Consider the following 10,424-nt stretch of genomic DNA (forward strand, 5'->3'; position numbering starts at 1 on the left):
GGACCGCAGCAGGGGCGGGGTGGTGGAGGGAGGGGAGAGAAGCCAGGGGCTTCTCCAACCATTTTAATTAACCTTGGATTCTCACGTCATTTCAAATTATTATTTTTTTAATCTTATAGGATAGAAAAAGAGCTTATGGAATAAATTGAGTCCCTATGGCATCCCCAACCCCATTCAAACCAAAATTCAACAGCAAAACAAGCTACTTCAAGCCAGAGACTGAAAACAGAATTCACATGTACTCGATGAAGAGGCCTTTTGGGCCCACGGCCGGGTCCTGGCTGGGCCGGGCTGTAGGAGCCCTGAAGACGAGTCCTGGGGATTTTGTCAAGCTCGGGGCCACATCCGGGCCCCCACTCTGGCACCTTCCAAGCCCGAGGGGCAGAGACCTGAATACCAGGAAACCAAGTGCAATTACTAGAAACTGAGTCACTGGGGTGCCACCGCACTGTCAGGGACCAGGCCAGAGCCCTTGTCCCGCACTGCATGCCTTCCCTGGCCGCGGCGGTATGCCCCGCTGGACAGACTCCTGTACATACGTCTCCATGATCTGTGCTCTGTGTACCCCGGAATCTGTCAGCCAGAGTGACTTGCAAATGTCCCTGTGATCTGAACCCAACGTCAAGCCCCAGTCAGCAAAACCCTTCAAGATTCCTGTGCAGCTGATCCAGCTGGTGATGACCAGAGAGAGAGAGAGAGAGACAACAGGACTCAGGGGCAGGAGCCTTGCCCACTGTGAAAGGTGGATCCAAGGACCTCAGATTTCCAAGAAAGAAGCCGCAGACTCTGTCACTTTCCTGAATGTGACGTGGTGAAGATCTCAGAGCCTGGCTTTCCCTGGGGTGGGGATGGAGAAGGTAGATGCCGTCCCCAACCGCGCCAATCCCGCACCGACTTGCATCTTGGTTGTAATTTGCAAGACGCTGCAGAGGGAAGATGCCGGAAGGTGAAGTGTTCTGGGGAGCAGCCATGGGGAATGAACCTCCCCCTGCATCAGTCTGACAGCGGAGCCTCCCTCTCTCAGTTGTGGAGGAGGGCGCCCTTCCTGATCTCAGGGAGATCGGCTATGAATGGAACCTCCTAGCATACGGAGTGCCTGGGGGCAGCCAAGGAGGCGGGGCAGCGGCTGCTGAGAGTGGGGCCCCCAGGCAGAGCCCCTGAGAAGGGGAGTGACTCAGGGTGGTACTGCCCTGGGGGGCAGGTAGGTCCGCATCTCCAGAAGTCCCTGCTCACATGACTATTCTCTCGGAAACTTCTGGAAGGAATACATGCAGAATTAGAGTAGATGAAGGAAAACAGGAGGTGGTGAAGGAAAAGGAAGGGCAAAGTGGCAGGAATGGGTCGGTCCCAGGGACAGGACGATTCTCTGCTCTGTGGTTGCTGGGCTGCGGGAGTGACCCTGGGGTTTCTAGTAAGAAGAGCCTTTGGAGGAAACAGAAGTGACTGAAATTCAGGCCGTAGAGGGATCAGCGGAGGAGCTGAGGGTTCTCAGAAGCCAAAGCCAAGGACGGAGAAGGCGATTATGGTGAGCAGAGGGGGCGCCCCAGCCAGAAGGGGAGGGATGTCCAAACCAAATCAAAGAACTGAGGGGGAGGAGTGACCATTCTCTCTTGAAATCTAAACCCAGAGCACCTGCCACTCCAGCCCCCACGACTTACCAACATCCGGTGACCAAATGTGAATGAACTGATGTCTTTGCTTGGAGATGGACACCTGAGCATCCAGGTAGCGATGGGAGTGTGGGAGCTCGCAGTGAGTGCAAGGAACACACATCTGCTTGCCCCGGCGCCCAGGCAGCACGGAGAGCCATTGCTCTGCTGACTCAGTGGACAGAGTCCAGGAAGCGCACACGGCTCTCTGGGAATCCTTTCTATGGTACTGAGGGCCCACCCCACTCCCCACTGCCGGAGCGTCCAGAGCGTGGGCCTCACACCCTCCTGTCCGCTCTGCTCTCCCACTCAGACAACAGGATGGGGATGGTGTTGGCCTTGATGTCAAACCCACGTGGGTCCACTCCCAGCCTGGCCCCTTTCCTGCAGCCGACGCTGGCAAAGTACTTGCTGCTCCGAGTCTTAATTTCTTCTGGTCGAGGGGGTGAGAGTCCCCTGCAGCGCCTCTCCCCTGCTCTCTGTGGGACATAACTAGACAGACCCCAGGGGCTTCCGGACACTGGCAGGAGATGCGGCCGGCAGCCACCTGTGGTGCCCTCCGCTGGACTGTCCTCAAAGGAGACCGAACAGCCTGTGGGGGACCGGGAGCCATTCATGCTCTGAGACAGCTCAGGTGCAAGGGAATGAGACCACACAAGCAGGTACAGGAGGGGCCCCCATGTAAAAGCCCAAAGTCCCCCCCTGGGAACCAGTGACAGTCCCGGGCATTGCTTCTGAGGTCCCTGCTGGGGACAGGCCAGGTTCCAACAGCCGTTGTGCTCAGGAGGCCTCAGAGCTCTGGTGGACTGCATCCATGCCCTTGGCCCCTCGCCCGTCGGGCTGGCTGTGGTGAGTGTGGCCTCGTAGCACCGCTCACGTTCCGTGGGGGGTGTGGTTCCCAGAGGTCAGCTGATCCCCAGGTCAGCGTCTCCAGCAGAAAGGAGAAGGGCTGGGTCCACCCTTTCCCACCACCTGCCTCGCAGATCCGCTGGCAGCATTTAGGGGCCAGGAGACCAGCAGTGCAGAGTGACAAGCCCTCCCCGTTTGTCTGGGAGGTGGGACTTCTGGTTTTAAAATGGGGGGGGAGTCCCAGGCAAGCCGGGTCGGGAGGGTCTTCCTGCAGCTTGAGGCCTTGACCGCCGGCCCCACGTCCTCTGGGCCCAGCTGTGCACAGATGTGATCTCCCTCCCCTGCACGCGCTGAGCCGCGTTCTGCGGAATGAGAAAGGCAGGCTGCGGGCTGCGCCGGTGCTTCTGGGGTTAACGCATCGCATCCGGTAGCACCCGGCACTGTCTGAGGCGCTGTGGGGTGGGGTGGGGGCGCTGCAGGTGCGCCGAGCTTGTGTATCCCTCACCCCTTGTCAGGGGGACCCTGGTTCCCTTGGAGACATGAACGCTGTGCTCCAGCACGAGCTCAACACCTTTCTGAGCAGATTCGTGATCTTTCCTCCCCATCCTTCCATCCTGGGGGCTGAAACCCTCAAGGTCTGTGGCTCCTGCATTTCCCTCACCTTCCGTAACCAGGTCGTGACCGGTAGAGCGCTGCCCAATGGTCCCAGTACAAACAATGACCTGTGTGTCTTTGCGTATTTTCTCACATTGAACCAGAACCTGCTAGAGGCCTGCTGATTTGGGGGTGCTCCTCCCTGAGGTCATCTAGGAGCTCTTGGGGGCTTCTGAGGACCCCAGACTATGCCCCCCAGACTGTGACCAGCAGTTAGGTCATTTGCTGAGGATTCTATCAGAGAAGCCACAGAGATGGGATTCGAACCCAGGCCACGTGACCCGGGCACCTGAGTTCCGAGCTGGTCCGCTGCATCCCCTCTGGGCCAGCACCCGGCCGTGCTGCCTCTGGCCACCCCGTGTCTGTCGGAAGCCCTCTGGGCCACCCCAGTACACTGCTTACTGTTGGAGTAATATTATTAAGACAAAATCTCCCCCCAATCTGGAAAATGTCTCCACAGAGGTAGATAAAAAAGAAAGCATGTTTAGTATTGAATAAGCATCAAACCAGACAGTGACGTGCATTACAGGCAATCTGCTCAGAGATTTGCAAAGACAGGAAGGAATCTCACCCCTGTCCAAGCAGACACAGTCCATTCCATACATGCCCTCAAGATAATTTGAGAGAGAGAAAGACAGAGCATAAGCAGGGGAGGGACCGAGAGAGAGGGAGACACAGAATCTGAAGCAGGCTCCAGGCTCTGAGCTGTCAGCACAGAACCCTATGTGGGGCTCGAACTCAGAAACCGCGAGATCACCACCTGAGCTGAAGTCAGATGCTTAACCGACTAAGCCACCCAGGCGCCCCTATAAGTTTTCTAAAGTAAATTCTCCCCTACGTAAGGGGAGGAGGGAGTCCCTTTCATTATTTTAACAGGGTGGTTCAACCTGGTATTTTTTTTTGAATATTTGTTTATTTTTTGAGAGAGGAGGAGGGAGAGAGCATGAGCGGGGGAGGGGCAGAGACAGAGGGAGACAGGGTCCAAAGCAGGCTCTGAGCTGTCAGCACAGAGCCCAATGTGGGACTCAAATTCATGAGCCGTGAGATCATGACCTGAGCCGAAGTCGGATGCTTAACAGACGGAGCCAGCCAGGCGCCCCAAGCCTGGTAGATTTACCTTGTACCTCCCCTTGCACCGCTCTGCATCAGGCTGAGCGCACTGGCTCCTACGCCTCCTTGTCACCTCCTACGGGCCCCAGAGTGCTCCAGCCTCCAAGTAACATCTGACCAACTCCCTGCCTCCGAGCACTCCTGGGACACCCCACTGGCCACAGAGAGATTCCTAAGTCTTTTTCCCGGAGCTCAAGGCCTCCACTGATATGGCCCCAGGTCACTTATGTTCCCCATCCTCATTTCCCCACCAAGTGCCCACCGGGCTGGCCACACCCTTCATCTGTCCTGCCCATGTCATGGGGCTTTGACCCCAAGGCTGCCTCTGCCTGGCAGAATCCTGTGCCCGTGTCTGCCGGCTGCCTCCACCATTCCTGAGTCCACCAGCCTCTGGCTCCCTCCCACGGGACATGCGTGGTCCGGTCAGGGCCTCGGTGCATTCCTCACCTCTCGAGTTTTGGGTTTAGATGTGGATTTGAATCCTGACTCTGGCATCTCCCGTGTGTGGGGCCTGGACAAGCTCCTCCACCTTCCGGAGCCTCTGTCTCATCATCCACAAAATGGGTATGATAATGCCCTCCTCCTTAGGTTACCAGGATGGTTGGACCAGCTAAGGTGACGAGATCCAGAGCACGGGCGATACCCGGGGCAGCCCTAGCCCCCGTCCCCTCTGCCTGGCGAGCTCTAGATCCCTATTAATGTTTGCTGTCCTCAGAGAGGAGGCATAGACCTTCATTCACTCGTAGAGGAGGGCGGAGTGTGAGCCCCACCACTGAGAATTTATTTATTTATTTATTTATTAAAAAAAATTTTTTTAATGTTTTATTTATTTCTAGGAGAGAGAGAGAGACAGCGTGAGCAGGGGAGGGTCAGAGAGAGAGGGAGTCACAGACTGAAACAGGCTCCAGGCTCTGAGCTGGCAGTCAGCACAGAGCCCGACGCGGGGCTCGAACCCACGAACCGCGAGATCATGACCTAAGCGAAAGTCGGACGCTTAACCGACTAAGCCACCCAGGTGCCCCACCACTGAGAATTTATATTTCTGATGGTCCTGCCTGGAAATCTCATTTTACCTCTCTGTGCATATCATTCAGCATTTAGTTCCAAGTGACTTTTCCACAACGTTGTCCTGCTTTGGGCGAGTCCTGGCATGCCAGCTTGTAAAACGAGAGGTGTCCGTTCGTATTGTATGACGCGTGTACTGGGGAAACCCGAGGCGCACTCATAAATAATTCACCTGTCCTTGCCCTCCTCAAGGGATATTTTCCTGCACATTCTGAAGGCCCTGCAGCCTCCCGGAACTGTCCAGAAAGTCAGAGCTGCAAATCCACTTAAGGTTATTAAGTCTTGACGCATGAACTTCTCCTGCAATGGAGCCCGCAGCTCAAGGGCGGACTGAGAAAAGTTTCAGCTACGTTGTCAGAGCCCCCGGCCCCGATGGGTTCGATATGATGAACGTGGACGTGAAGATCGACACGTCCTGGCTGTTCCAGGATGTAGAGGACGGTGGCGAGGGGCCGGGCTGCCCTCCTGCAGCTGAAAACCCAGACACGGACCCGGGCGCGCTCAGGAAGCAGCTGGAGTCCTCCGAGCGCAAACTGTTGGCTGCTGTGGACAAGTACGTGATGTCGGAGTCCGAGCTCAGGAGCAGGTAAATACGGCATTTGCGCCCCTTCTTTGTGTATTTAACGAATCCTGGGCCTCATAGTTGGGTTAGATCAGTGTGTCGAATCCTTTCTATGGCTGAAATAGCCTGCATGCTGGAACCGGTCTCTGGTCCCCCCTCCCTCCTATCCACCACTCCGTGTCCCAGGGGCTGAGCCCTCAGGGTCCAGGGGCTGAGCCCGCAGGGTCCCAGGCTCCCAGTTCAGGATGTGGGTCCAGCCAATGGGAGGCACCACAGGGAGGAGAAGGAAGAGGCCAGCCGCTCCTCCCCGACCATTTTCGGATTCCGAGGCCGCAGAGTGCGGCGGGGTCCTGCGTAGGTATCAGGGGAGGAATGTGGCTTGGAAATGCAGGACACTAGTGACTGGGCTCCATGCCGACAGGTTGACCCAGGTCCCAGCAGCCGAGTGTCTCGGATTTGCCTGGGGCTTCACCATTTTCTTGTATTTTCCTTCATTTTAATAAAGGCGAGTCATGAAGCACGGATTTACATGTGCTTTCCTTCTTATTTCCTCTTTGTCAAACTTCTCACACGAAGAAATTCACATATCAGAAAGATGGTTTTGTTACTCCATGTGATTGTCCATCCATCCGTTCGTTCATCCGTTCATTCGTTCATCCGTTCATTCATTCGCTCACCCTTCTACCTCCTGCACTTGGCCGCCAGAGTCATGTGCTAAGTTATAGTGGTGTGTGCTCAGGCTGCCCGGAGAAAGCACCACAGCCTGGGGGATTTAACAGAAATTTATTTTCTCCCAGGCCTGGAGGCTGGGAGTCCAAGTTCAAGGTGCAGGCAGGTTTGGTTCCTTGTGAGGACTGGCACTCTTTGTGGTGTGTAGACAGCCTCTTCTCCCTGTGTCCGCACACGACCATTTCTCGTGTGTCTGTGTCCTAATCCCTGATTCTCATGAGGACACCTGTCAGACTGGGTCAGGGCCCGTCCATGTGGCCTCATTTTAACTCAGTTATCTCTGTAGAGATTCTGTCTCCAAATACGGTCACAGTCTGAGGTCCTGGACGTTAGGACTTCAACATAGGGATTTGAGGGGGACACAGATCAGCCCATAATATAAATCCTGGGGGTTGAGACCCAGGGAAGGTAGGGCCCCGGCCGTGGAGAGAGCCTAACCCACACATGGTTGCGGCTCAGATCTTTCTCCAGAAAGATTGGGAGCGAAAGCTAGAAAGTCACTGGGGCCTGGGGACAAATGGTGGGGAAACATCTGCAAAGGGGACCCTTCCATGCAAGGGACAGACAGGGAGCCCTGGGGCACCATGAGCAATGGAGAGGAGGGGGCCTCCGTGGCTGGGGCCCGGGCTGAGGCCATTCTGGAGGAGGTGTCCTGGACCCACCTGTGTGTAATGTGAGCTGTGTCGTCTGCTGTCTGAAGGTGGGGCGCACCACCCCGCAGGTGTGGGGAAACCGAGGCCGGAAGGATGAATTGCTTTATCCAGGGTCACTAGGGGCTGCAGCTGGGGCGGGGGGGGGGTGTGCTGGATGCAGCATGGGTTTCGTAGGGTACCATAAAGGTTGGACGTGCGCATTGGACTTCACTTGGATGAAAAAGTTAAATGTTCTAAAATTATTTATAAATTAAAAAAGAGAGTTAACATTTATAAGATTATTATGAAAATAATGAAGTGTTGTTAGAAGTTTGAGAAAGAAGACACACTCCTATCTTTATTACCGCGTCAACGTTGCCTGTTCATTTCCAACCAAAATGCAACAAAATTAACAGTAGCTATTCACGGAGTGCTTACTCTGTTCTGGGCACTGTTAAATATTCACATACTGAATCCTGAAAACAGTACGCAAAGTGAGGTGATAGTGTCATCCTCAACTCAGAGATGGGGAAAGGGAGGCGCGGGGTAGTTAAGTGACTTCTCCACAATCACCCACATCCAGCCACGTGGTGCGGGGGATGCTGGGACTTGAACCCCCGCGGCCCTGCCCGGGGTGGTAATAGCAGCCACAAGGGGCCCATTTCTCGTGGTGCCCCGGTGGATTCTCCTGGTTTCGTAGCAAGCAGTCTGCAGCACTGTATAGTAAGATTTGTGTAACTGGGCGCAGATCAGTGAAAAAAAACGGCCCTTAGTCGTCTATTTCTTATTTGTGGGCGTGGTCGTTTCCGAGGGCTGCTGAAACAAATTTCTACAAACCTGGCGGCTCAAAGCAACACACCCATCTGGTCTGACAGTCCTGGAGGCTGAAGTCCTAAAGCCGGGCCAAAGTCAAGGCATCCAGAGAGAGAGAGCCATGTTCTCCCCAGAGGCGGTGGGGGAGTCTGTTCCCTCGTCTCTTCCAGCATGAAGAGCTGCATTCCTTGGGCCCCGGCCCCTTCCCCCACCTTCAGAGTCAGCAGGGTAGTATCCAGCTTCACTTGGCCTTCACCTTCTGCGAAATCTCCCTCTGCTTCCCTACTGCAGGGACAGACCCCTGTGATGGCAGGCAGGGCCCACCCGATGGTCGGGGGTGTCTCCCTGTTCCCAGGTCTTTAACTTAATCACAGCTACAGTCTCCTGCATTTTAAGCAATATTCATGGGGCCAGGATTAGAGCCTGGATATATGACGGGGCCTGTATTCAGTCTGCCATGGTGAGATTAGTCATTTTCTGCTTCAAGTATAAGGATAATACCAGGGTTGAATATTGTCTCATATTTTGTGTTTTGGGTTGATCTCAAAAGCTGGAAACAAAATTTTTAATGTTTTATTTTTTGGGGGGGGAGGGAGAAGAGGGACAGAGAGAGAGAGAGAGAGAGAGAGAGAGACAGAATTAGAAGCAGGCTCCGGGCTCCGAGCTGTCAGCACAGAGCCTGACGCCGGGCTGGAACTCACACCGTGAGATCATGACCTGAGGTGAAGTTGCAGGCTTAACTGACTGAGCCCCCCAGGCGCCCCCATATCACCACATTTTATAAGCAATCGAGTGCTCGGCCTGACTGACCGATTAGCCTGGGGCCACTCCTGGGGTTCGGTTTGGAAGGAATTGGATTACAAGCCACACAGGGAGCACACTCTCTTCTGTCACGTACACGAGCCATCCTCAGGGCCTCAGGGCAGGAGAGGGGACTCTTGACCTTATTATTAATGCATCAGTTCATTTCTTCACAATAGATCTCTGAGCACAGTACAAGTACCTCTCTCTTATAGATAAAGAGACTGTGGGTCATGGTGGGGAACAAGCCCAGTTGAGGCCCCACGGCTGGTCAGCGGCAGGTCAGGGAGCAAAGCTGGGTCCTCCCCCAAGGGGCAGCATCTGTCCTGGTGGAGGGAGCCGCCCTGCGTGGCACGGGCAGAGGAGTGAAGGTGTGCAAGCTTGCCCGGGGAGGCTGCAGACCCATTTTCCATGTGTTTCCTGGATTTCTGTCATAGATGGAAGGTTGGTGCATTAAGGGGACTTAGAAAGTAGTTCAAACGGGAGATGGGCAGGTCTTTGTGGTCCCTCCTGTCCCCGCGGGGCCAGACTGTCCCCTTGGGCTTCTCCCCATTCTCGTGTGCCCTTCCTTCCGATGGAGCTGCGGTCAGGGCTCACTTCCAGCCTGTGTATTACTTTGCGAGTCATACATATTCAACACATCCCCAGGATAAAAAGAAAAGGCTTCATGTGGCCGAGCTGTCCCTAACTATTAGGCCATTTCCACCTTCTCTCTGTTGTAGGTAATACAAAGATGAATGATTTCAATTGCGGAGACTTTTTCTGAATTTCATTCATTTCCTTGGAAGAGATTTGAAGGAGTATAGCTCACATAGGAGGCAATGGAGTGTAGGGTTAAAAGCATGAGTTCAGGAGTCAGATAGTCTGGGCTCTAGAATGCTGTGTCACTTCGGGCAGGTACCAGCCTCTCTGATCCTCCATTTTCTCGTGTGTGAAGTAGGGGTAAGGGAACCTACCTGCAGGCTGGTACTGTGAGGATGGATAGAAACGACACAGAGAAAGCTTTCCAGCCACATGGGTCTGGCTCAGCCCTTCTTCGTTGGTATCAACTGAACTTGGGGTTACCAGCTGAGGGATGAGAACACATTTAACACTGTTGATGCACGGTGCATTATTATTCGATCGATATCTTTGAAGTATTCCAAATCATCCTAAATAGGTGGGAAGGTTTCACAAAATGCGATATTGTTCATAATATCAAACTGGCCAAATGACCAAAAAACACCCAAGGTTGGCCCCAGGGTCTGTGAAACTCTACAGCCATGTTTGCTGCCTCCCGAGTAAGCATCTTCCTGCTTCGCTGCCTCAGAATCCAGCAGCTGGAGCTGTCGGAGAGCCAGCTCCTCCGGAGGGTGGACCAGCTCAGCGCCCACGTGTTGCAGGAGAGGAGCCAAGCAAGGCGGGCCCAGGAGAAGCTGCAAGCCCTGCAGGGGGCTCTGGCCAGCCAGGTACCATTTTCCCTCTTGATTCCACTATTTGTGTCTCCACCCAGCAGGGTGACCCCTTGTGCTTGCAGGGAGCGTCAGGTGCAGTGGAGAGAAGATGGGGGCCGGGGGGGGG

General features: G+C 54.7%; 1 protein-coding gene across 1 annotated transcript in view; it reads left to right on the forward strand.

The window, feature by feature from the left end:
* The first annotated feature begins 5,632 nt into the window (after positions 1-5,632).
* Positions 5,633-10,424, forward strand: part of CUNH4orf50 (chromosome unknown C4orf50 homolog) — a 51,140-nt gene continuing 46,348 nt past the window's right edge. The window contains exons 1-2 of the mRNA XM_077750382.1: positions 5,633-5,913; positions 10,174-10,312. Coding sequence (XP_077606508.1) covers positions 5,633-5,913; positions 10,174-10,312 — 420 coding nt within the window. The remainder of the gene's footprint in view (positions 5,914-10,173; positions 10,313-10,424) is intronic.

Source organism: Crocuta crocuta, unplaced genomic scaffold (genome assembly GCF_008692635.1).
Source record: "Crocuta crocuta isolate KB4526 unplaced genomic scaffold, BGI_CrCroc_1.0 scaffold179, whole genome shotgun sequence".
In the NCBI taxonomy this organism is placed as follows: Eukaryota; Metazoa; Chordata; class Mammalia; order Carnivora; family Hyaenidae; genus Crocuta; species Crocuta crocuta.